Raw genomic sequence first — 27,952 nt, 5'->3', positions numbered from 1 at the left:
GTTGACCCTGTGCATGTGACCATTGTGATGCTAGGCACTGTTGTAAGGGCCGCATGTGTAACCTTGCGTTTGGGACAATGGCTATGCATGAAGACATCATGCCTAGGAGTTTTAATACCATTTTTGCTTGTATGTTTTGTGTTGGATACATGGCCTGTATTACCTTGTGAAATGTTTGAACCCTTTGTGGACTTGGAGTGGCTATCCCTTCTGTTGTGTTGATTGTCGCTCCTAAGTATTGCTGTGTTTGGCACGGCAAAAGGTGTGACTTTGCATAGTTGATGAAGAAACCTAGCTTGTGAAGGGTCTGTATGACATACTTTGTGTGATATGAACACTTTGTTAGCGTGTTGGTTTTGATTAACCAGTCGTCTAAGTAAGGGAACACGTGTATTTGCTGCCTTCTGATATGTGCAGCTACTACTGCTAGGCATTTTGTAAAGACTCTTGGCGCGGTTATTATTCCGAATGGCAACACTTTGAATTGGTAATGTATTCCTTTGAATACGAACCTTAGGTATTTCCTGTGTGAAGGATGTATCGGTATATGGAAATACGCATCTTTTAGGTCTAATGTTGTCATGTAATCCTGCTGTTTGAGCAGTGGGATTACGTCTTGTAATGTGACCATGTGAAAGTGGTCTGATTTGATGTAGGTATTTAGTGTTCTGAGATCTAGTATTGGTCTCAGAGTTTTGTCCTTTTTTGGTATTAGAAAGTACAGTGAGTAAACTCCTGTGTTTTTCTGTAGACTTGGTACTAATTCTATTGCGTCCTTTTGCAGTAATGCTTGAACTTCTAGTCCTAGAAGATCTATATGCTGTTTTGACATATTGTGTGTTTTCGGTGGGACGTTTGGAGGGAATTGGAGAAATTCTATGCAATAACCATGCTGGATAATTGCTAAGACCCAAGTGTCTGTTGTTATTTCCTCCCAAGATTTGTAGAACTGGCTTAGTCTTCCCCCCACTGGTGTTGTGTGAAGGGGTTGTGTGACTTGTGAGTAACTGTTTATTTTGAGGGGTTTTGGGACCTTGAAATTTTCCCTGATTTCTTGGGAATTGGCCTCCTCTGTATTGTCCCCGAAAACCTCCCCTTTGATATTGTCCCTGGTAGGTAGGTGGCCTTGTTTGTGAGATGTTGGTTTCTGTGGGTTGACCTCGAAACCCTCCCCTAAAAGGTGTTTTCCGAAATGTGCCTCTGCTCTGCGGGGAGTACAGTGCGCCCATGGCTTTGGCTGTATCGGTGTCCTTTTTTAGTTTTTCAATGGCAGTGTCCACCTCTGGCCCAAACAATTGCTGTTCATTAAACGGCATATTGAGCACAGCCTGTTGTATTTCAGGTTTGAACCCAGATGTGCGCAGCCATGCGTGTCTCCTTATTGTGACTGCAGTGTTTATTGTCCGTGCAGCTGTATCCGCTGCATCCATGGAAGACCGTATCTGATTGTTCGAGATACTTTGTCCCTCTTCCACCACCTGTTGCGCTCTTTTTTGGAGTTTGCGCCGGTGATGCATGAGTTGATGGTGGTGGAGAAGGTGGTAGAGTTACTTTCTTCACCACCTTTGCTTGTGGTTGCTTGTCTCCTTGTTGGAAGGCAAGTTTCCTTTTGATTGGGGGAAGAGTGCTGATCCTCCCAGTATCTTTTTGAATAAAGAGCTGCTTTTGCGTGTGATCTGGCTCTATTGTTTGTAATTCCTCTTCAAATCTGTGTTTTTTCATTTGAGAGGACAGTCCTTGTTCCTCTGAGTAGGAACTGATTCTCGGTTCGGATGCCGGATGTTTCGGCACCGAAACCTTTTCTACTGATTTTTTCGGCTCCGACAAAATCTTTTTTCTTTTCTGCGTCGTGCCCTCTTGGTGCCGACCAATCTCAGTGCCGCTGTCTCGGTTTCGAATGTTTTCTGCGCCACTCTCTCGGGCCCGAGAGTGCTGCGTGCCTGTATCTCGACCGGAGTCGGATGACTTCGGCACCAGCCCGCCCTTTTTCGGTGCCGATGGACGGTCACCTACTTTTCGGGTTAAGCCATGGCCTGTTGGCGGTGGCGTCCCCTGGGCTTTGTCAGTCTTTTCGTGAGCTTTTTGTTTCGACGTCTTACTCACGGTTGACGTTTCTTCGGCGTCGAGTTCTTCGGAATCCGACTCGTGGATGGAGAAAGTTTCTTCTTCTTCCTCCTCGAACCGTTGTTGTCCTGTCGGCGTGAACGCCATCTGCAATCTCCTGGCTCTTCGGTATCTGAGCGTTTTCCTCGACCGAAACGTGCGACAGGCTTTGCACGTATTCTCCTTGTGCTCGGGGGACAGGCACAAGTTACAGACCAAATGTTGATCCGTATAAGGATATTTATTATGGCATTTAGGACAGAATCGGAACGGGGTCCGTTCCATCAGTCTTGAAGTCGCACGCGGTCGGGCCGACCAGGCCCCGACGGGGGATCGAAATTACCCCAAAGGGCCACCGGAGCTCTTCAAGATTCGTGTCGATTTGTGCTAACTAACCCGATACCGAACGAAACAATACCGACGATTTTTTCAGAGATTCTAACTAACTTTCCGACCCGAAACACGGAGCGAAAAGGAACACGTCCGAACCCGATGGCGGAAAAAAAACAATCTAAGATGGAGTCGACGCCCATGCGCAATGGAACCGAAAGGGGAGGAGTCCCTCGGTCTCGTGACTCGAAAAGACTTCTTCGAAGAAAAACAACTTGTAACACTCCGAGCCCAACACCAGATGGCGGACTGTGCACAGCATGTGTATCTGCAGCTACACATGCCATCGAACACATATATACACGCACACACACACACACAAACACACACACATATATATATAATTAGTGGCAGGTAACCATTTGCAGTGAGACAATATGTCACTGTGTGGCCATTCTCTTGCAATAAGAGTATGTTTTTTATAGTCATAATGAGGCACCCCTTTTGCTGTGGGATACATCTCAACTGTCAATTAGAGGCTCCTATCACTAGCAACACAAAAGAATGATGGACGGAGTTCTGAAACTTTTCAAACACTCGCCCCCCGTCACAGATCTGGGTTTAATCCATTGTTGCCTTGCTCACCATGCCACCACAGTTTAGACACAGCCATATGCAAATCAGTCTTGACCCTGTTCCCCATGGGAACACTCCTGCCAGAACTGCCAGGCCAGGTCCTACCTGGACCAGGAACAAGCTTCCTGGGACCGGTTTCAGGGTATCACTCCTCAGCAGCCAGGCTAGCTTGAATCAAGTGGCACAGTGAGCAAGGGACCCATATCTGGTGATACCCCGGCCACTTACAGCAACTTTAACAATACAAAAGGATGACAGATGGAATGCTGAAACTTTTCAAACATATGGCTGAGTCCAAACTGGGGTGACATGTCAAGCAAAATAACAATGGATTTAACAACCCAGATCTGTGGCTGCAGGGTGAGCGTTTGAAAAGTTTCAACACTCTGTCCATTATGTGCGCTCTTAGTCGCAAGGGTATGCCAAGATGTCCGCCCCTTGCATTCAAGCTAGACTGGCTGATGAGGGGTTCACAACTCTTTGTACCATTGTTGTGAGTGCTGCAGGGTGGAGACTACCCTGTTGTGAGGTGCATATCTGCACAAAGGCTGTGTCTGCAGAATAGCCTAGAGAGGCACTTGAAAAGGGAATACACCCCAAACCAGTTCTATGTATCCAGAAAGCAACCTGCAGCAGCCCAGTGGCTGAAATCTTACTAATTACATCTAATTAATAATATGTTTGAGATGTGCTGTACGAAATCAACAAAGGAAAGGGGAGCCTTTACAGTGACAGGAGAAAAAAGCAACATTTACAAAGGTACGCTTCAAAGGGAGGGTGAAAGTAGGCAATTAAATGTTACCACTGCCCTGACCAGCAGGTAAACACACTATCTGGAAGAGGGCTACACTGGATGTAAAGTGGTACCAGAGGATTAATAAATCCCCAGTGGAAGTGTCACACAGTGTCACTATTCTTTGGCTGTATCAGGGCACACCCCACCCACTATACGCCTTGGCATCACTGAGAACCAGTCTCACTCGTGATGACAATCCCAGACACTGCTCTAGAGGACTGCTCCTTTGTGTATTTCTATGGCTTTCACATGAAACCTGCAATAGATGGGACTGCATTCCACACCCCACCAGTGCCAACTGTTTTCATATTGCAAAATAACCATCCATGGGTTACAATTCTGTGTAATGTGTTTACGACTCTAAATAAAGTTGGGGGTACCAAACACTTCCTGGGATTGAACGAAGTATGCAGGTATGTGCTGCCAACACCAATTGTTTACTAAGGACTCCAAGAAAATATATGTCTTCACCTGTTTCTATTCTAGCAGGAACAAAGTCTAGAAAGACAGAAGAAAACCAGCACCAAATGCATTATGTTCTTCTTCTTTGATGGCTTCTCACAGGGGTTCTCCATCAGGATGGTGTAAAGTGCTAAGGCAGGTGTTAACGGTGCAGTGAGATACTCCTTCGTGATGGTGGTACGTCCTTGTGGCGTCAGATCCAAGTGGTGTGGGTCATACTTTTCAGGAAAAGCACCACAAATGACTGGTTCACTCAATGATGGTCAGTTTCTTGCTGTCAACGTATACTTATATATGATCAGTAAGATGTAGCTCCCTTGCTGTCAGTGTATAGTTTCTACTATCAGTGAGAGGAACTTCTCTTGCTAGCGGTGCATGTGTTTTATAGTTAGAGGCACCTGTCGTGCTGTGAGCGTATATGTAAACATTTTATGGCCAGCAAGACACACCTCACCTCCTTTCAGTGCAGATGTTTCTGCTGTGTGAGACATATGTCTTTATGTCACTGTGTCAGCGTATCTGGAGTTATGAAATTATTAATTTAGACGTCATTTCACCAATGGTGTGAAGAGCACTTGTGCACGATTCAAAATGTGCCTCACCCCCTCCTTGAAAGGGCGTGTGGTGGGATGCAGAGTTACTGAAAGCTTGGGGCCTGCCCTGTGAAGGATGTAGAGGTGGCATCGGGGGCACCAAGAGGGCATTGTACCCTTGCCACTTACCCGGAATGCGGGGTCTGGGATCCGTTTGTAGAAGTCATCCACCGGGCAGCTGATGTCCACTGGCACTGCCCACTGCTCCTGCAGGACCGGGGCGGGCTCCTCTGGGCCCTTTGTCTGGGCAGGCTGGGAGCTGGTGACCGAAGTCTGGAAGTGGCAGAAAAAATGAGATGTATAGATAACATTAGCACAGCTCATTCCGAGAACCTATTCTCTACTACGCCTAGAAGGTATATATCACTTCCTGGCTAAATAAAATTAATTGCACTGACAGGTATGCTTCCAAGAAGCCAACAGAACCCAGAGGGGTGAGAAACTATGATGATCACGCTGTGCACTCTAGGCCCAGCCAGCAGCCAGTCTGCAATGGAGTAATAAGCCCTCAGAAAATAGGGGATTCTTCAACTGGAGATTTATGATTAGGATAAACATTACACAGTCAGGACACCTCATCGGTTATTCCCCTCTGTAGAAACAAGCATTTACAATGCAACAGGTCTCGCGTTTGCTCATGTTAGAGCTGATCGCGTTGTAAACTCTTAACCCGACTTTTCACCTATCGGGCAAAAGTGCATTTATGTACATAACCCGAAAAAGTGAAATCAAGTATGTAAAGCGCTTGACTTCTGCCAAGCGAGATCGTGCTCGTAAATTAGAGAAAAAAAAGTCCACGAGCCTGATGGAAAACAGCGAGCCTCGCATGTTTTCTGTACTTGGTCACTGCGCTCGAGGAGGGCTTGCCACCGGAAAAGGCATGACATATGGGTGCCTTCGAGTAATGAAAGCAAGCAGATTTTATTAGGGAAGCCCACGAACCAATAAAAAACACTGACGTGAAGTTGGCAGGGCTCCGAGCCCTTTTCTAAATACAAAAGAGTCTCGCTGCGATACGCATGCGCGAGCGCATGCAACGCAGGCTCGACCCTAAAAATGGCTATTCACGTTTAACCTGAAGATATTATGGGCCTGATTACAACTTTGGAGGAGGTGTTAATCTTTGTGACGGATATACCACCAGCCGTATTACGAGTTCCGTAGGATATAATGGACTCGTAATACGGCTGGTGGTATATCCGTCACTTTACCGTCACTTTTGGGACGGATTAACACCTCCTCCAAAGTTGTAATCAGGCCCTATGACCCTTGGAGACACTGCCATACACAAGGTCTCTGCATAAGGACGTTCCTTGTGCTGGAAGCTGAGGACACCTGTTAGTTTGACAGGATGAAGTAGACAAGGCTTCAACAGCTCACGTATCTGCTCTCTGTCTTAAGCACTCACTGTCTGCTGTTGTGCAACACGCAAATCACACATTATAATTCAAGCAGCTCAAAATAGTCCTTCATTCTTCCAAGCAAGATCTACAAACTGAATATCAGTTAATGGGGCATTTACAAAAAATGTTTTTACATGGCTTACACAAAAGGAAACTGCAGAGTTATGCATTGTATTCAATACAAACTATTAATAACAATATTAATTATTATGAATATTACTATTATTGTTAACTGGACAAAAACATGGAGATACAGCAAAAAATAAATGTGCACACAAAAAAAAACAAGGACTGGAAAATTTGAAAGCAAGAGACACGACACTGATGAGATTACGGAGTCTAAATTCAGAGGGTTAAGTGATCTGAAAAGAACCACATAGTGAGTATGGCAGGAGGAAAGCTAGCTGAAAGAAGGGGGTGAGGCTTGATGGGTTTCTATCAAAATTTAAGTTGCATACCAATACATACTGCTACACTACCTCATTGGTTGAGAGCACTAGATAAATATTTGCGAACAAACAATTTTCCCTGTGCTCAAAAAGGCTGCTTCAGTGACACACTTCCCCATTGCTCCATGCTCACCATTTACTGATGGGCATTTGACATGGTCAATAGCATATGTGCATTCTGCGCGTAAGCTCGGGTGGCTTTACTGAAATTGTGCCACCTTCATCTGACCCAAGGACGCCTTACTTGTAGCACAAGATCTTCTAGGCTGTTGGTCCTGTGTAGTGTAGCTTTGGTCTCTTCTGGAACCTTTTCCGGCAGCGGTTTCTTCTCCTCCTCTTCGTCACTTAAGTCTCCAAATTCAAAGTCCTCCAGGGCACCGAGCAGGTTGGTAAGATTCAGCATGGCGGGGGAAGCCTGCGATTCTGGGTGGGAGAAGTGAACGAGGTAGAACCAGTGGAAATCGTCCAGCATATTTAAAAGGTCATTCAAAACAGCCACAAGTGAACATTGACATGACCGAAACAAATCAGCAGCCTTCAGATGGGACATTACGCTTATCCCATGTGCCCACACCCTGAGCAGTGAGATAAGTGTAGGAGGTTTATGTTTGGCCTGATCCAGCCCTCTCCCTAGGACTGGAAGTAAAGCTTAGGAGGGAGTGTTGAACCGTCCCTCTGCCTCTGTGGCTTGGAATACAGGATGGAGGACTTAAAGGACAAACTGGTCTTGGGGAGGTTTAACAGCTCAACTTACAGGTATGTGTTAGCCAGCATTTCAATGTTATTATTTGAATGCTTTTTAGAACACTGGACTAGGCCAGTTCATCAGTAGAGTAATGAATAATGGCAGGTCAAGTACAGTACGTTAGTATGATAGCTCTGTCATGCAGACCTAATGTAAATGTGCATCCTACTGGTAATAAATCACTTATAAAAATATCTCATTATGGCATATCTGAGTGAGACAACTTGGAGTCTGTGTCCTCTGTGATACCGCCATCTTGCAAGGGTGGCAGATTACATTATCTAGTAGAGAAGGCAGTGGGAAGAATAGTAAAATATCTGTCAGGAAAGTTTCCAGATTGATAACAGACTAGCAGTAAAATACCTCAGAAATATGCCAGAACACGCCATGGGCCTCCGGTGCCTGTGAGTACTCGCATGGTGTACAAACATTATTTCTGTTCTTAAGTCACCTACATACTACACAGGCCACAGGGCATCTTCTTTACCAATATAGCACAATAAAAGTGGTCTCTGAAAATTGCATGAGTTGTGAGGTATGACTTGGCTTGTGCTATTCACATCCCTCTGCCTTAACCTCTCCTTCAATCCAAAGACTCACTTCTGAGATGCATACAATCATTGAACTAAATAAGTACTCCCAGTCCTGGGTATGGATGGACTGTAACCTCAATTTCCAGTTCCTAAGAATGCTTCATTTTGAGGCAAAGACTTCAAAATGAATCTGCCAGTGTTTGCCTGAACCGGTGGAGAAGTAGTCCCACCAGACTTGCCCTTAAAGCGCTCCACCTGCTCCCTGTGGACACAAGGCCTCTTGCAGCAAACAACCAGATATCTGTAGGAACTAAGCTTAGTGACAGCACTTTCGATCACCCAAACAGTCTTCAACCAGATGAAAGATGGAGGGAGGATCTTTGGTTTCAGTGCACCAGGCTGTGGAGTGCCCTGAAACCAAGTATGAATTCAGAACCAAACAACTGCTTCAAGTAAAGGCTGAAAACTGAAAACTTCCATCTTCTCGCAGTGTACTTTTTTGTTCTTATGTTGTTCTTATGTTACAAAACCTATGCAAGAACACAACGAATTAAGACGTTTCAAAAGTTCTTTCGTTCCAAAATCTGTCATAAAGATTTTATATCATAGTAACTGCGAACAACTCCTAGTACGTAAAAGAATCTTGGTCGGTAAGATAGATGAACTTTTCTCTATATTTTGCATTCTTGAACAATAGCAATGAGAGCGATTGAAAGGAAAAGATCTTTAAAGGAAAACCTGAACAGTAAAGGCAAGTAATTACAGGTTACTGCTGAGAATGTATAAAGTCGAGATTCATGTAGATTCTGTAGCCTTGAAAAAGCAAAAATATTTTCAAACATTTGATTGCTGGAAAAAGAAACAATTTAATGAATGCTTGTATAGTAACAATCACAGAGATATAAGATTTACCCTTTTCATTTTGGAAATAAGAATACGAATGAACACAACAAGAAGCTTGTACAAATTGGGTATAATTGCAAACATGGAAGGACTGCATTTTGTGTGCTTACGCAAAGTTAGCACTGATGTGGCCGAAAGCAGGTCCATTTACACTACAGTTCTACAAAATTTGTAAAACTACAAAATAAGAAGAAAAATAAGGAGATCCCCTCAATCTAGATATCTGCTTCTAGGTTTGTAAGTTCAAAGGAAACCGCAATAGTATTGGACTGGGATAAGAGGATATGTTAGGCTTCATTATTGCACATACAGTAGTGACTAAAGCTAGGCAAACGTGTGGGAAATAAAAGCAACAAAAGATGTGACCGTATGATTAGTTAATTAAATCTGAATTTAAATTTCAGCTACTAGCTACGAAATGGTGAAGGCTGTTCCTCACTCCCACACTACAGATATGCAATCCCATCAAGTGAGTTCAAAGTATTTACAAGGAGAACACAAGTCTGAAGGCATCTGACCAGCAGAGCTCGCCCAATTTGAAACTTTGTACAATTTTCTTTTACCTTTCTGCTTGAAATTCATTCCCTTCTTCCAGCCGGGAGGAACTGTCAGTAGATCTGTGGAGAGAGATGGTGGAAGAGAAAGATATGAGATGTGAAGAATGTCCTTTAGTTAAACTGGTGGGTTTCTGGTACATCCATCCCGACAGAGCGAGCTCCTGGTAGGCAGAAACTTCATGATCATTATGTTAACACCCCCAAAATACACAGCAATAATTGTCGCCCATGCTAATTCCTGGATGTAGTCTCATGCGTTACATCTCATCACTTCCAAGGCAGAAATTCTTTTCTTTACTTCTGCCTCTTGTTAGGATTTGTCTTCCATCCTCTTTGTACCACCATAATTCCTGTCCTGCTCATATCTGGGAATGATCTTTGAGTGCAGCATATTTCCAGTGTTTCTTGCTCCTGGCACGTTCTACTGTATCAACGTTGCTGGTCCTGATGTTCCAAGAAGCCAAATCTCTAATTGTCACTCTTTTTCCATCCCTCCCTGATACTGTCCTTCCCTGTTGATTGCTATCCTCAGTTCCTCATCAAATTGATCTTTTACTTTGTAAATCACCTTCTCTTCAAACTTCACCCTACTGATTGACCGGTCTCTACATCTTATCTCCCTTCACTGGCGACCTTTCTCTTTTCATCTCTAATATCACTTCTCATGCATTGTTTTTGAATATGTTCATGGCCTTTTTCCTCCATATCTCACTGTTCTTGTCCATTGTTCTTTTACTTCTCCTTCCATTTGTTCCGCCTCTCAAGTAAGACTAGTGTCATTCTTATTTGCGCCCCCAATTCAATTGTTCTGCTGTTCAAGCCACCTCCTGCTCCATCCCTCATACCCACAGCTCCAGCACTCCACTCGATGCCCCAACACTATGTAAACCACGCACCTCACTACTCTGAACCTTAGCCATTAAGCTGGAATCTCCACTCCTGTCTTCGGTACTACTTATTGTAAACTCCCCCATTGGGTACAGCAGATTTTCTCAAAATATGGCTTGCGGCCCACTAGTGGGACACCAGCCGATTTTTGGCGGTTCAGGAAAGTTAAACCAATAAATAAAGATGCCTTTAATTTCTGTCTTTATCTTGTCACATTTGCTACCATTCAAAGACGTGTGAAATGTCAGGCTATATCTTCCGGCAAATTGCTCCTTATTGTTTTAACATGGAGATTGGTGCTTACAATCTTCTCTCACTTTGCAGTTACGGAAAGGAAAGTGACGTGAATTATGTGACAATCTTGGTAGAGTACAGGAAGTGTGAAAGGAAAGGATGTAGGATGTAATTTTAACACATAAAAAATGTAAATATTGGTAAATGAACTGTATACATCCAGCAGTTAGGAAACCGAAGTTGAAGCATGTTTGTAATTCTGAAGTGGGATGGAAAAAAAGATTTTAATAGGATCAGAACAAATAAAGACACTTTGGGGGTCATTCTGACCGCCAGGGCCACGAATGACGGAAGCACCGCCAACAGGCTGGCGGTGCTTCCAAGCCCATTCTGACTGCGGCGGTAAAGCCGCGGTCAGAAAACCGGGGCCGGCGGTTTCCCGCCGTTTTTGCCCCGGCTGGGCGAATCCGCCAGGGCAGCGCTGCCCTGGGGATTCTGACCCCCTTACCGCCAGCCTGTTTCTGGCGGTTTTCACCGCCAGGAAGAGGCTGGCGGTAAGGGGTGTCCTGGGGCCCCTGGGGGCCCCTGCACTGCCCATGCCACTGGCATGGGCAGTGCAGGGGCCCCCTAACAGGGCCCCATGAAGCTTTTCAATGTCTGCCTAGCAGACAGTGAAAAGCGCGACGGGTGCAACTGCACCCCTCGCACCGCCGCAACACCGCCGGCTCCATTCGGACCCGGCTCCTGTGTTGCGGCCCCCATTCCCGCTGGGCCGGCCGGCGCTAACTTGGCTAGCGCCCGCCGGCCCAGCAGGAATGTCGGAATGCGGGAAGCGGTATTTTGGCTGCATGGCGGCCAAATGCCGGTTTCCGCCTGGCGGGCGGCTACCGCCGCCCGCCAGAGTCAGAATGAGGGCCTTTATTTGGTGAAGCACAACTGATAAATATTCACTGCAACCCGATTTCCAAGCATAATTTATGTACATTATAGTTTTATTAGTAAAAATGTTTAAGTGGACACATTTAGTGCCATTTAAATGGAAAACATGCTGACTGTAAATGAGTGTGTGCAAGCACACGATGCTTTGGGCATATAAAAACAAATTGCCCATCTCATTTCCATTAAAGGTAGGTGGGTCACAAAAGATCGTTGTTCTAAAAATTGGGCCATAGTTCTAAAACGTTTGGGAAGCACTGGTGTACAGCATTATTTTGTAGCTATGTTCAGGATTTATAACTCACATGCATACCTACTGACACTGCAGAGATGGGACTTACAAAACACACACACACACACACACAAGCAGGAATATTTGTAGTACACAACACACACAGATTTTGAGCCCGGATACCTTTTTCAAAATCCAGGTCCTCCTCCTGGTCTCCTCTGGTGAGGATCTGGTCAAGGGTTGGCTCGTCCATGCCACCTGGAAAGGAGTAAGCAACCTCAATATGACTGCATGTTCAACACAAAGGAGAAGGTTAGAGGACAGAGAAGGAGTGGAGCCTCACACCTATACACACACATGCACCAACAGGGAAGGAAGACTGAAAGGATAAAGGTGAAGACTTCAAACTATCACAACTGCCTCGTCATCAGTAAATCATGTTCAGCACAGCGAAGGAGATTCAAGGACAGAGAGGAGGCAGCAGAACCTCACACTACACTAGCAGCAGCGTCACTACAGCATGTTCAGCAGAGCAAGGGAGATTCAAGGACGGAGGAGGCAGCAGAACCTCACACTACACTAACACCGGCGTCACTACAGCATGTTCAGCACAGCGAAGGAGATTCAAGGACAGAGAGGAGGCATCAGAACCTCACACTACACTAGCACCAGCGTCACTACAGCATGTTCAGCACAGCGAGGGAGATTTAAGGACAGAGAGGAGGAAGCAGAACCTCACAGATTCAAGGACAGAGAGGAGGAAGCAGAACCTCGCACTGCACTAGCAGCAGCATCACTACAGCATGTTCAGCACAGCGAGGGAGATTCAAGGACGGAGGAGGCAGCAGAACCTCACACTGCACTAGCACTAGCGACACTACAGCATGTTCAGCACAGCAAGGGAGATTCAGGGACAGAGGAGGGCAGTAGAACCTCACACTGCACTAGCACCAGCGTCACTACAGCATGTTCAGCACAGCGAGGGAGATTCAAGGACGGAGGAGGCAGCAGAACCTCACACTACACTAGCACCAGCGTCACTACAGCATGTTCAGCACAGCGAGGGAGATTCAGGGACAGAGGAGGGCAGCAGAACCTCACACTACACTAACACCGGCGTCACTACAGCATGTTCAGCACAGCGAGGGAGATTCAGGGACAGAGGAGGGCAGTAGAACCTCACACTACACTAACACCGGCATCACTACAGCATGTTCAGCACAGCGAGGGAGGTTCAAGGACGGAGGAGGCAGCAGAACCTCACACTGCACTAGCACCAGCATCACTACAGCATGTTCAGCACAGCGAGGGAGATTCAAGGACAGAGAGGAGGAAGCAGAACCTCACACTACACTAGCACCAGCATCACTACAGCATGTTCAGCACAGCGAGGGAGGTTCAAGGACAGAGAGGAGGAAGCAGAACCTCACACTGCACTAGCACCAGCGTCACTACAGCATGTTCAGCACAGCGAGGGAGATTCGAGGACCGAGAGGAAGGCAGTCAAGCCTCACACTACACTAGCACCAGTGTCACTACAGCATGTTCAGCACAGCGAGGGAGATTCAAGGACGGAGGAGGCAGCAGAACCTCACACTACACTAACACCGGCGTCACTACAGCATGTTCAGCACAGCGAGGGAGGTTCAAGGACAGAGAGGAGGATGCAGAACCTCAGACTGCACTAGCAGCAGCATCACCACAGCATGTTCAGCACAGCGAGGGAGATTCAGGGACAGAGAGGAGGAAGCAGAACCTCACACTACACTAGCACCAGCATCACTACAGCATGTTCAGCACAGTGAGGGAGATTCGAGGACAGAGAATAGGCAGCAGAACCTCACACTGCACTAGCACCAGCATCACTACAGCATGTTCAGCACAGTGAGGGAGATTCAAGGACAGAGGAGGGCAGTAGAACCTCACACTGCACTAGCACCAGTGTCACTACAGCATGTTCAGCACAGCGAGGGAGATTCAGGGACAGAGGAGAGCAGCAGAACCTCACACTACACTAGCACCAGCATCACTACAGCATGTTCAGCACAGCGAGAGAGGTTCAAGGACGGAGGAGGCAGCAGAACCTCACACTACACTAGCAGCAGCATCACTACAGCATGTTCAGCACAGCGAGGGAGGTTCAAGGACAGAGAGGAGGAAGCAGAACCTCACACTACACTAGCACCAGCGTCACTACAGCATGTTCAGCACAGCGAGGGAGATTCAAGGACAGAGAGAAGGCAGCAGAACCTCACACTACACTAGCACCAGCGTCACTACAGCATGTTCAGCACAGCGAGGGAGATTCAAGGACGGAGGAGGCAGCAGAACCTCACACTACACTAGCACCAGCGTCACCATAGCATGTTCAGCAAAGCGAGGGAGATTCAGGGACAGAGGAGGGCAGTAGAACCTCACACTACACTAACACCAGCGTCACTACAGCATGTTCAGCACAGCGAGGGAGTTTCAAGGACGGAGGAGGCAGCAGAACCTAACACTACACTAGCAGCAGCGTCACTACAGCATGTTCAGCACAGCGAGGGAGATTCAGGGACAGAGGAGGAAGCAGAACCTCACACTACACTAACACCGGCGTCACTACAGCATGTTCAGCACAGCGAGGGAGATTCAAGGACAGAGAGGAGGAAGCAGAACCTCACACTGCACTAGCAGCAGCGTCACTACAGCATGTTCAGCACAGCGAGGGAGATTCGAGGACAGAGAGGAGGAAGCAGAACCTCAGACTGCACTAGCAGCAGCATCACTACAGCATGTTCAGCACAGCGAGGGAGATTCAAGGACAGAGAGGAGGAAGCAGAACCTCACACTGCACTAGCATCACTACAGCATGTTCAGCACAGCGAGGGAGATTCAGGGACAGAGAGGAGGAAGCAGAACCTCACACTACACTAGCACCAGCATCACTACAGCATGTTCAGCACAGTGAGGGAGATTCGAGGACAGAGAATAGGCAGCAGAACCTCACACTGCACTAGCACCAGCATCACTACAGCATGTTCAGCACAGTGAGGGAGATTCAAGGACAGAGGAGGGCAGTAGAACCTCACACTGCACTAGCACCAGCGTCACTACAGCATGTTCAGCACAGCGAGGGAGATTCGAGGACAGAGAGGAGGCAGCAGAACCTCACACTGCACTAGCACCAGCGTCACTACAGCATGTTCAGCACAGCGAGGGAGATTCAGGGACAGAGGAGAGCAGCAGAACCTCACACTGCACTAACACCGGCGTCACTACAGCATGTTCAGCACAGCAAGGGAGGCTCAAGGACAGAGAGGAGGCAGCAGAACCTCACACTGCACTAGCACCAGCGTCACTACAGCATGTTCAGCACAGCAAGGGAGATTCAGGGACAGAGGAGGGCAGTAGAACCTCACACTACACTAACACCGGCGTCACTACAGCATGTTCAGCACAGCGAGGGAGATTCAAGGACAGAGAGGAGGCAGCAGAACCTCACACTGCACTAGCACCAGCATCACTACAGCATGTTCAGCACAGCGAGGGAGATTCGAGGACCGAGAGGAAGGCAGTCAAGCCTCACAACTACACTAGCACCAACGTCAGTACCACACACCTATGGGGCATTTGTCAGACAGAAAGGTGTGCAGCAGCATCAGTACTGCAAATCAGAAGGGAGGGGGACGCTCCGAGACCGACAGGAAGGCTCAAACCCCACGCCTCCTACACGGCGCACCACTCTCAATTACTTCTTGAACCAAGCTGTCTGTAGTTTCATAGTCTTTGCCTCACTTTACTCCATGATGAGTATCCACTGAGCCTCTTCGTTGCTTCACTTCTAACTGAGAACCATGCTTATGGGACGATTCTATTCATCATGTTTGAATAGCAAGCACTTCCCCACAGCACCCCCACCTTCCCACAGCGCTTTGCACACCTTTAAGATAGTGAAGGCCCTTTACAAGCAGCCCACAAGCCTCCCTGTTCCCTTCATTCTCATCCTCTTATACTCCTGTGGCTTAACTTCTCCTTAAACCCCCACTCCCCACCCTTGGAAACCAACTTAAGGCAGCAGAAATGCCATACACACAATATGACTAGGCTTCCTTCACAAACTAACAGCACATTCTCAGACCTGCCAACTCACCAGCGCCACCGTGTGTCACATGATTTTGGCTCCCTTCACACGGTGAGGAGCTGAAATCACCTAGTAGCAGGCAAAGCAAGCTGGAAAACACAGCATATAAGAGATTTCCAGCTAATCTTTTGTGGCTGTAAGCAGCCGGTGTCCATCAAGAGGTGTGAAAGTACAGCCTCAGAGACACTTTGTTTTTTTGGGGGTGGGGAAAAAGTGGTGGGCTTGGTGGAGATAAGAGTGCCTCTTAGGTAGCTCTCAGCAGCAGGCCCCGCCCCTCCAAGGTTTCACCACCTCCTTACACAGTGAAATTTATTTACAGGTTGGCAGGTCTGGATTCAGCCACTAATCCATTCATTTCACACACGCACAGTCCCTCATCTGCTAGTTTTTTCCGTGACCACTCTCACATGCCCCTGGCATTCCATTACCTGGCCAGAAGGGGTAGTTGGTGGTGCTGCCCCTCACCGCCTCAGTGAGAGGACCTGGTGGCCGATGTAGGGAAAGTGAATTCTTGGCTGACAACCCTGTGTCATCTAGCATCACCTGAAGAGGAACAATGGGATAAAGAACAAACTTGTTTCAATCACACAAGCTTTGGGATTCAAGAACCAGACTCCATCTTACATTTGACCTTGGCGGCAGGTCAAGCGAGAGACAGAAGACAGCAGTCCAGCTCAGCGCTCTCTTCCGGGTCACTGGAAGGTGATCACCTTTAGCCGCCCGCACTGTAATGGCCAAAAGCATTCCTGAAAGCAGTTCAGCAAGTTATGTGTAGTGAAACAAGGGTAGTTGTTTTTTATTTTTTATTGTGCATGCTACCCTTTGCGTGCAGAGAGTTTTAAATAATTCAAGTCTTGTATTTTTATTCTCTATTTGGTGTGAATTTCAATTGGGGTGTTTTAGTGTGCCAAGTGTTTTCAAAACTCATAAACAGCAGTGTTTATTAGTATTTATGCTTGTCTGTGCTATTAAAAAAAAAAAAAATTAAGGGATAGTGGTTTTTTTGGAGCCTATAGGGAATTCTACCATTCTTACATTTCGATTTCTGCAATGACAATTATGACTACACGAGTAAAACAAGCAATTTCAATGCAATGGGTCTCGCATTTGTTCGAGTTAGAGCTATTAGCTTTGTAAAGCAAATAAAACACAGCGCAATCACGCTATGTAAATTGATCAAGACTCCAAGCTGAAAACATCGAGCCTCCTATGTTTTTGGTACTTTACCGGTGCTGTGTAGGTGGGCTAAACACCAGAAAAGGCATGACATATGCATGCCTTTCACAAATGAAAGCAAGCAGATTTTAAAAGGCAAGCCCACGAACCAATGTAAGTGACTGACGTGGCATGGGCGTGGTTTCAAGCCCAAAGAGAGATTACAGAATGGACGGAGCACTTTGTGCTCGCCCATAAAAAGGGGAAACATGTTTCATGTTACCTAACTGGTAACAACGTGCATTTCCAGATAGTTTTTAAGGTTAAGGCATTTGCTGCTGCGATTTATGTATATCAATTTAGGGCACAATACCAGTAAGAAAACTGAGGTGGTTAATGCGCTTATAGGAGAGATCTACCTTGGGTCACAAGTTTGAATCATTCTAAAGTACCTCAGAGGGAAAGCAAGTACAAAAAAGCACGACATGTAATCAGTAGGTTAGATTTGTGCTTTATGCAACATAGCTCAGTTGGTTAATGCTTTTGTTCTTTGCAGGGCTGCTTGTGTAACCTGCAGGTGACAAGTTACATTCATGGTAAACTAGCTCAGTGAGTTATGCACCCGTTGCAGATGCAGGTAACCTATGGCCATTAGTTTGTTTCCCTGCAGATATCCACAGGTTGATAAAAAGGAGTGAGATTCAGTAATAATAAATATTCGTTAAAAGGTTCCAAAAATGTCAGGTTGTAATATGTATTTTACAAGTAGTTAATATAATTGCATACAATGTTGGACATTGCAACAGAGTAAATATGGCCTTACATATATTACATAAAGTTTGAGAACACACTTTCAAATGCATGATTCTGGCTGGCAATCTGTAAAGTGACATGCAGAGTGTATTACTGTGTCCCATGATAGTTGTTGAAACTGGCAGGAGGTGTCAGTGTCAAGCTGTGATCCTCTGACTATCATCATCTGCCGACTGCTAGGACACAACTTGGACTGATGGTCTGTTAAGTGAGGCATTTGTGCCCAAAACGGCCTAGAAAATAAAAATAATATCAGCACTATGCTCATGTCATTCCAAGAACAGAGCTGGTAGCTGCTGCTGCCAAGAAGGGTCAGTGACCTTGAGGTTAATGGTTATCCATCATTGGAGCAAAGTTCAAGGTTACTCCATGTCATCCAATGAGGTATTAAGAAGAAAGCGGAGAAGAGAACAGGCATCAGGGGTCTCACCTCTTTGAATCCCAGTAAGTCTCCTGTGGTCGGGTTTCGGTCAACCTGCAGCACAGAGTGCACTGGAGTGACATCTAAAGAGTACAGAGAGTGCACATCCTTCTCCCGAGGCCACACTCTGGAAAGACACAACACAGAGAGCAGCAGTGTTACAACAAGAGCATAGGATGAGGTAAGATCTGAATCTGGCCCACCACCTTCAGCTGTGCTTCTGCAGTCCACCAGCTCCACTCAAACATCTCACAACCCTGACTGAGAGGACATGAGAGGCGGCTGCAAGGAACACCCCTGCACCCCACTGCACATCTCAATGCCTCACTCCTCAACTTATCTTACAAGCCATATTACTATCATGTTCTCATAGGAACAGAGGAGGCCTCCTCTGGGACCATTTTGTATCTCACAGCAGTTTCTAAAAAGATACACATATACTTTCTGTGCATCTAGAGTCTGCAAACAGCCACCTGACAAGTTACTTGGGATTGTTTCTGTGCTTTCTATTTCACACTACAACTATACAGAGGAACTCTGAGCCCCGGTTGATGCACACTATGCTGGGATAGGTGGATGCGTTAAAGATGTGGAACCCCTGAACCTGCCTTATTAGCTCCCACTACTCCTACCCCAAGCTGCTTACGCTGTACTGTAATCAATAGCCGATCCCCGGGCAAACACAAACCTGCAGTTAGGGCCATCACTGATGGAACTCAGCCAGACATGTTTTATCACCAGAGCTGTTGTACAAGTCTTGAGAGATGGTTATAGTCATGGGGTGCAGATGGCTACTCTGTGGTGGCTGCAGAGGCTGTGGAGTTGTTCTCATTATCAGGTTGAGACATAGGGGGTTATTACAACTTTGGAGGAGGTGTTAATCCGTCCCAAAAGTGACGGTAAAGTGACGGATATACCACCAGCCGTATTACGAGTTCCATAGGATATAATGGACTCGTAATACGGCTGGTGGTATATCCGTCACTTTACCGTCACTTTTGGGACGGATTAACACCTCCTCCAAAGTTGTAATAACCCCCTTAATATTTACACATTACCCACACCGGTTTTACTTAAGCAGATCATTTTGTTATCGGAGGAAATATGTAAGTAGTTTACTGTGCAACTTTCTGTATTTTTATTCTTAATCCCTTACACATACCATTGCCTATAAACATCTGGCCAGCAAAGAAAGTTGTACTATGGAGTAAGGTAACCAGTATAAAAAGCAAAAAAACTTGCAGTCCCTCCGCCACTCCCCCGCCTACCTCTGGTCAACTGGTCTAGTCATCATGTGTCGAATGGGCATGCCCCCCCCCCCCCCCTTCATGAGTGAAACCCCATTATCATGTCTCTTCCTAGCCATAGGGTCTTTAACAGGTGTAGGTGCCATGGGCAACACATTTTGAGAGCAATCGTCTGGAATGAAATATTTTGTAAATTAAATGTTAAAGGCCTCCATTCCTGCCCAAACCATTTTCTCTATCACGTGAAACCTAACTCTCTCTGTTCGGGCTACTCTCTCTCAACCATTATGAGATGACTTAGAAAGGTATTTCGAGAATAGGGTTGAAGACATTTTGACAGCTTTCACATCTGACTCAAAGAATAAATTATCCTCCACTTGTTTTGGGTCAATGAGGGTACACCGTAAAATTCTAAGTCTGCTGCCGATGTATATCTGCCCACTTATGGTGACTTGACTATGGCAGCACCTTATTTTTAGGTGGACATAGATATCTTGTACAACGTTTCCACTGTATTCCATTGCATCCAAACTCGCTTTCCCTCTACGTCACAGCTCTGGATTCTCCTCACTGGCTCCCAGTGGCCAAGCGTATAAAGTTTAAAGCACTGTGCATAGCACAAAGGGCTTTTAATCACATTGATTCCCTTCTGCTACAAACCTAAGCTGCAAAGCTACCTTCCAACTAGATCATTAGGCTCTGCGAATGCGAATTTGCTAAAAGTTCCTACATTTAAGAAAGCTCAACTTGGTGGTGTAGGAAGCCGGGTTCTGGTTGCAGTACCCCTCACCCACTTTCTACTTGGCTTTTGATGCAACTTTTACTGAAGTGCACTGTGTTCCTGCTAACCAGGTCCCTGGTGCCAGTGTTCCTTCCCCAAAATAAGACAACTGGTCACATGATGCCCTAGTGGCCAGGCCCTTTAGCACCTCTGTAAGTCCATATTAAATGCTACCTCTGGTATGTAGGGCCTAGGTACTAAAGAGGGTCCCTAAGAGATGCAGAACAACTTGTGCCACTCGAAGGGACCCAGCACCAACCTCATGCAGACAGCCTTTGCAGGCTACGTGACAAGGTGCTCCTAAAAGTGACAAGACAACATGACACACAGCCTGTCTCCCATGTCCCCTAAAACACTGCATGTAATATTTGTAAGTCACCCCTACAGCGGGCCTTACAGCCCTAAGGCAGAGTGCATTATATTACATGTGTGAGCATATCGCCAAGAACAGATATGCCCCTGCCATGTCTTTGTGGAGTATTAGATCTACTAAGTGTGCAGGGAAACCATTTAAAATACATGTGCTGGACACTGGTCAGTATGGGTTCCTCAGCTACATGATGGCTTCACAGAAACTAGGGATGTTTGTTATTAAACATCTCCTATTAATAACCCCTCACTGATTCCAGTGATGGATTTATTAATACATACACCCAGAGAGCACCTTTAAGGTGCCCCCTCAAAACCTACCAACTGCTGGTGGGCTCAATGACTAGTTCTACCCAGCCTGCCACCAACAGATGAGATTCTGACCCCCAAGGGTGAGAGCCTTTGCTTTCTGGAGGTCAGAAACAAAGCCTGCTCTGGCAGGGGTGGTACACACCCCTCCCAACAGTATGGCCTGCAAATCTGGATTCCAAGGCAGGAGGCTTCAAAGAAGGCCACCACCTTTGGTATACAAATCTGGCTTTCCTCAAAAGGTAGATGCCGACTCCCCTGCCCCATGGCCCATCTGGCACGTGGATAGGCAGGGAAACTAGCTATGTAGGAGGCGGGTTGCATTTCCAGGTTGGACACACCCCTAGGGTGGCCATCCTAAAACAAACAAATCTTTAGGAATTTCACCACCTTGTGTGTGGTGGAATTAGGAATACTGGGACAGGGTGATTCTCACTCCCCAAAGGAAGTGGTCATCTAGGGGGCGTAGTGACCTAGTGCGTGAGTAAGTTGCCCGTTGACTACTACCCTACACTCCCTTTAACCCCCCTTAATTTGAATATTTAGGTGACCCCCCCTGATACCAGGACTTGAGATATTTGCTGGATACACAAGGAGGAGTGGACAAAGAACCATGCTGACCCAAGAACCTAAGAGCACAACTGACTTGGCGCCCAGCCTGCCTTCTGCACCCGACCATTGAGGAGCAACTGACCTGTCCTGTTGCTGAGGCATCCAAGAAACCAAGAGAGCTGCCAGAGCACCGCAAATCACCCAAAACTCCCTTGGAGCAGAGGAGCTGCTTCCCTGCATCTGTAGGCAACCCAAGAAAGAACTGTGAGGAGCGAGACCGCCAAAAACCTAACATGTGACATCACCACTGAACCTGAGCCGCTTAGCCCAAGCGGAAGTGGGCTAATGGTGTCACCGTGGCTCCCAGACCCTCCAGAGACTAAGCCAGTAGGAAGCTGGCCCTTTATTTGGTATGTGAATACCGTGTGAAGGGTCCTGGGGTTCCTCAGTGAGTAGAAAGGGCTTGCTATGCAATCCCAAAGTGCTCTATTTAGGGGTAGCGTGGTCAAGCAACCTTAGGCTTAACGCAGAGGAGTGCAAGACATCTACAAATACACACAATAGTCAATAAATGAGACACAACTCAAAAAGGAGATCCACACCAATTCATAAAATAGCAAGTGTCTTTATATGTGTTTAGGCATCAGAGAAAAATTGTTCAGGTATGTACGTTTTTAAACAGGAATTCTTTTCACTTTAAAAAGTGGACACGGTGCAAATTTTCTTTTTGTCAGTCACAATTTAGTTTATTAGCCAATTAAAACCATAAACATTGCGTAGTATGCATGAGCATGCCACCAATAAAATCCATTAAAAAAGCATACCTTTTCAATTTCTGAGTTCTGCAATGTTATGGTATGGGAGAAAAAAACAAGTTCTGATAACGGGTAGAGTACAGCGATTTACAAGACTAATCTCCTGGGATTAAGGTGAGTAGTGGGCAAGGTCCAATGTAGCACCCACAGTACAGCCTTAGCAGCACACAGGCAGCCAGGTGCAGAGTGAAAAACAGCATTGGGTGCCCAATGCATTCCTATAAGCGCCGGTCACTGTGAAAAGAGGCTTCAAGCTCTGGCCAGGAGGCCAGTTGGGCTGAACCAACAGTGGGGCTCAGGCCTCACGCTGCTCTGGTCCTCTTCTCAATGGCTCAGGGGCGACGGGTACAGAGGTGTCCTTAGATGTCAAGTTTTCTCTGACTGGAGCAGTTGCGGTAGAGGGGGGCTATGTGCAGAGGCTGCAGACATCGTCGGGGAGTCCAGGAGGGGTAAAACCACGATAGACTCAGAGGGCTGAGGAACCTTGCTGCCACCGGTGTTCCACTTCACCTCGGGTCAGAGAAGGAAGGTGAAGCGATGACTTCGGTGGTTTAGTTTTGGTGGCCCCAGAGGCTTCAGAGTCCCTTCTTTTGGAGTTTGCTGGAGAATAGGTCCGCTGTTCACGGGAGGTCTTGAGTCTTTTTTGAAGACCGGCAGTCCTCCCGGATTTCTGAGGTCACAGCTGTGGGATGAGGCGACTCTGGCGCAGATTTCGACGAGAGATGCAGATAGGCTGGCAGGGTTAGTATCTGGTCAGCTGCTTCTTTCCTCCTCTTCTGCTGTAGTGGCTCTTCGTGTCCTTGGTCTTCTTAGGTCATCAGGATGTGGTTCTCTGGTGCCAGGGGCTCCCCTAAATACCGTTAGGGTTGTGAAGGGTAGTAGCCAATCCCTTGGGATCACTATGCCCCCTGAATGACCACTTCCTCTGGGAAGTGGGCATAACTCTGTCCCAGAATTCCTAGGTATGCCACCTCAAAGATGGCTATCTCTGTAAACTTGTGTCCACCTCCCAGTAGCCCACCTTACAGGTGGTATTAGTCTGGAAGTGGCACACCTACCTGACTAGCTAATTTTCCCACCTGTCCAGGTGCCAAATGGGCTTCTGGACAGGGTGGGTGGCTGCCTCTCCTGTGAAGGGGGCCGGGTTCACATTTCAAAGGTGGCAGCCCTTTGAACCTTGCCGCTGTAGGAAGGTTAATCAGAAGGTCATATTGTGGGAAGGGGTGCTACACCCTCTTTCTGGACAGGCTTTTATTCTGGGCATCCTGAGAGCAGAAGACTCTCGCCCTAGGGGGCCAAAACCATGTTGCGGGTGGAAGGCTGGCAGAAACTGGTAGGCAAGCACACAAAAGGCTGTTAGGGTTCCGGGAGTACCTCCAAGATGCCCTCCGGGTGCATGTATTGGTAAATCCAACACTGGCATCAGTGTGGGTTCACCAATACGAGATGTTTGATGCCAAACATCCCTATCTTCAGTGAAGCCATTGTGTAGCTGGAGAACGACAAAGCCCACCTTGAGTTTGCCCATTGTGGACTTCCCAAATGTGCTTGCAGCTTCTTTCTGCAGGCCCCCTCCAACCACCAGTATCCCCTGCACCAGAACCTGATGCCAAAAGACACCACTGCACCCGAGACCCACAGCCCGAGGAGAAGTGGGCCAATGGTGTCCCGATTTGCCCACTGTGGGTTCACCCAGACTGGCCGCCCAGTCCCTGCTTGAAGCCTCTTTGTGACAGGATTGATCTCAATTGAAGTGGATGGGACACCTGATGCCATAACACACCTCTGCACCCAGATGCTGCAGAGGCCTCCTGAGGTGAACTGTTGGTGTAGCCTTAAACCTTCCCCCATACTCACCTCAAGTGGAGAAGAACAGTCTTGTAAGTTGTTGCTAGGTACCAGTATGCAGTTTCCCATAGGATAACATTAAGGCACTCAGGGCTGAAAACCACCTCTGCACCCGGTTACCTCAGTGCCTCCTGAAGTGACTTGTTGGTGCTGCCTTGGACCTTGTCCCATACTTACCTTAACTCCAAAAGATGGGTTCTGTAAGTTGCTGCTAAGTACCCGTGTGTGTGCAGTATATGTATTTCCCCATTTGATAACATTACCGCTCTAAATATTGCAGTCAACTTTCAAAAACTGTAAACATTCATAACTTGAAAAGTACTCACCCGATTCTGATGATCTGGGTAGCAAAATTTATATAAAAGTATGTGTTATTTTTCTAAATTGGTGTTGGATTTCTTTATTGAGTGTGTCTCGCTTTCTACCTTTGTGTGTGCAATACATGCTTAGCATTACCCTCTGATATGCCTTACTGCTCGCCCACACCACCACAAAAGAGAGCATCTTTATTGAGCATGTCTTGATTGCTGCCTTTGTGTGTGCAATACATGCTTAGCACTACACTCTGATATCCCTAACTGCTCGCCCACACTATCACAAAAGAGAGCATTGGGGTGTAATTTGTGCCTCTGTCATTCCTCTGGGGTTTGCTTGGACTCTTTACACAGTGTACCCCTTTTTGGTCCACTATATAAACAACCAGCTTCCTACAGATGGTATATAATTTTCTGTACAGGCAGCTTGCCTATGGAACAGTATGCTGGAGTAGCCACATTCTATTATTACTCTCTATGCCTCAGGAAAGCCTTTCAGACCTGGCTCTATAAGCTTTAAAGTGTTTAGATGAGTCTATGTTTATCTTAGCACCAGGATGCCTTTTTAGGTAACAGTTTTGACCTCTACAAATAACATTAATAATAATAAAATGTAGGACTATGAGCTTGAGAGTTCTCTGAACTTGTGAACTGGAAGCATAACAAAGGCTCACCAGGAAAGTTGTATGACTTTAATTTGCTCCCAGAGTTTGACAATCCAATTAGATTGCTTGGGCTCTACCTCTCTACCCAAAAGGCTCAATATCACCAATTCTGCTGTCACCAGGGCCAGTGCCAATGGTTTGACTCAAGCAGACGGTCAGACTCTACCAGACAGAAATGATCTGCCCAGGAGTACTAAACCAGATCCATAGGAATTTGGACATCAAACACTCTATTAAATATTCTATTAGAATTAGTTATTATCTCCTCTGAATATCTACCAAGCTTTAGGGCAGTTCCACAAAAGATATAGTAAAGTCCTCACCACTCCACAACCCTTCAAACACTGAATGTTCTTAGAAACATTCTACTTCCCCCCTATCTCCGGGGTCCTATATCAATTTGTCAGGGATTCAGATGCCCAGTGCAAATGTATGTGCTCTTTCAAAGTCTGTTTAGTTTATCACCCTACAGGTCCACTTCAGTATCTGACAAGACCCTGCGAGATCATATTGAACCCTTTGCTTTACAAGCATCCATCATCAGTCTTTTTGGTGACATGACTAGTTGAAATGACTAGCTGAGGACAAAAGTTGCCCAGAGGCCATTAGTCTGGAACAAAAAGTAACAGGAGCAACTCATAATGCAAGTCAAAGGATCAATCTTCTATTTTTGTCTTGTGACTGCATAAGACCCTAGTTGGAAAGTTTTCTCTCTGTCACATTGCTTCATCTTTGGCATATATTTTCTGACCAAAATTCCCTCTCTTTTTTACGTACTTCATTAGTCACTCAGTGGAGTAAAGTGATGAGTACAAAACTTGCAGAAGTACTCAATTTCAGTCTTCCCTTTTATAATGGAGATTCCCCTGCTTGAACATTGCCAACAGCTCACTACAGTGTTGGACTAATTTTTCACACTCACTATAAAGTCTCAAAAGTCCCACTCTAGTGCTCTCTGATTCAACGATGATTTAAAGTGCCTTAAGATCCTTTGTAAGGAGATGCCATTGGTGCAATAATAATGTTAATCCAAAAGATAAAGTGTGATATCTTTCTGTCTGAAGTACTTACAAAGCTGCTATCAGAACAGGCTGCTTTTCCTACTATCAGGAGCACACATTAAAGGCTGCCAATACTTTCAAGGAAGCCTTCCAAACTGTTGTTTATTAATTTGGTGTAAAGTTCTTACTCCTGCTTCAAATGCACTATGTGGAGGTCCTTCACATTTCTACAACTGAGAGGATTTACAGCCTATTGACTACTCTGGTTTTCCACCTGTTGAACTGAGCATTGTGTAATGTGCAAATCAATATCGTAATTAGATTGAAGACAGGCACCTACAGCCCTTCTTAATTGTGAGCAGTATATGAGGTCTGCCAAAAAGAGAGTTTTAGAGAGAAAGCACCTCACAGCATGAGAGCATTTTGGTGCTGCCACAATAGCTACAGAACCAGATAAAATCACACACATGCTCTGCTACATCCTACCGACTTGAGCTGGAAATTGGCTCCATCCTCTGCTGGAAGATGGCTGCAAGCATACAGTATCTGTGGAGTTGGTGGTACACACAAACATATACACACGCACACAAAACACACACACACTCGCCTTCTGATATGTGGCCTTGTCTATGCATCTCACTGCAACTCTCTCAGTTACCGCTGCAGTCCCCCTCGCCTGTGGACATGCCTCAACCACGCACCACTACTCCTGTCTCAACCACATACACAGTCAGAGATGGTAAAGCCAGAGACTGTATTCATTATAACTTAGGAGTAAAAGGTGTTTGTTTATAGCTCAGACCCTGCTCTGTTGCAAGCACCACCATTATCCACTCTTCATCCATTATTGGAATACCAACAAAGCATCCCACCAAATACGACACTGCCTAGCATGCTACAGGTCTTGTCACTCACCTCTGAGACTTCTCGAAGTGGTGGATAGGTAGCCATTCGGGATCAGACAAGTATCGCTGTTCTGTCTCTGAAAGGATGTCCACAGCATAGGGCGGGAGGCCGTTGGGAAGCTGTACGGAGAGATGACAGTCAATGTGCTTGTGTGGGTAAACCACAGTAAATGAACCCAAAACCCACAAAGCCCACAGATAAGTAGAAAGACCAAACAGACTGACTAGTGGAGAAAGTAAATCTGACATCTTCTCTAGGCAGGATCCAGTCAATATAAAGATCAGAGCACTAATTAGTAAACAAACTCACGCCATCAATAAAATAAAAAAATGCCCATATTCAGCTATCTTAGGGCAAAAACATCACTTCAAGTAAAGAATGTCAGAGATTAAAGCACTATGGGCAATACCTACATGTGCACAAAACATCCAAGAAAAAGTTAAAAGTAATTTTTTGTTCAGAACTACTCTGGGGAGACGGAAAAGGTCTAATCTGGTACGTATCTATGAGCGGTGCTGTGGCTGTCTTTGATGCTAGGGACATAGGAGCCCGGATACTGCCACGCAGTTAACCGCCCTGGCTATGGCAAGAGGTAGGTGTGTCTGCTATCAGCGGTTGAGGATGGTGTGGGATGCGAACGTGAGAGTGCTGATGAAGCAGCATGTTCCATATGAAGATCATCAGGTGAGACACAACCCTTTGGGGCAGCCTAGGCCTCAGAAAAGGCTGTATAATGCTGCAGAGAAAGATGTTTCAAAGTTGTTGGTGATAAAGATTGCTTTACTGCAGACAATTTCAGAGTTGTAAGGTTGGTGTCTTTGAAATTGAGGTTT

The 27,952-nt window shown here is 46.3% G+C and overlaps 1 protein-coding gene across 2 annotated transcripts in view; it reads right to left on the bottom strand.

The window, feature by feature from the left end:
• The window catches only part of SKIC2 (SKI2 subunit of superkiller complex), a 220,173-nt gene that overhangs the window by 169,278 nt on the left and 22,943 nt on the right, over window positions 1-27,952 (bottom strand). For both annotated transcript variants that reach the window (XM_069237208.1, XM_069237209.1), the window contains 7 exons: window positions 27,129-27,238; window positions 18,322-18,439; window positions 16,352-16,466; window positions 11,984-12,058; window positions 9,517-9,570; window positions 7,017-7,195; window positions 5,050-5,193 (listed from right to left, as the gene is read on the bottom strand). In XM_069237208.1, the coding sequence (XP_069093309.1) occupies window positions 5,050-5,193; window positions 7,017-7,195; window positions 9,517-9,570; window positions 11,984-12,058; window positions 16,352-16,466; window positions 18,322-18,439; window positions 27,129-27,238 (795 nt within the window). The remainder of the gene's footprint in view (window positions 1-5,049; window positions 5,194-7,016; window positions 7,196-9,516; window positions 9,571-11,983; window positions 12,059-16,351; window positions 16,467-18,321; window positions 18,440-27,128; window positions 27,239-27,952) is intronic.

The sequence above is a fragment of the Pleurodeles waltl genome, chromosome 6, assembly GCF_031143425.1.
Source record: "Pleurodeles waltl isolate 20211129_DDA chromosome 6, aPleWal1.hap1.20221129, whole genome shotgun sequence".
In the NCBI taxonomy this organism is placed as follows: domain Eukaryota; kingdom Metazoa; phylum Chordata; class Amphibia; order Caudata; family Salamandridae; genus Pleurodeles; species Pleurodeles waltl.
This window is presented reverse-complemented; position numbering and strand designations above follow the sequence as displayed.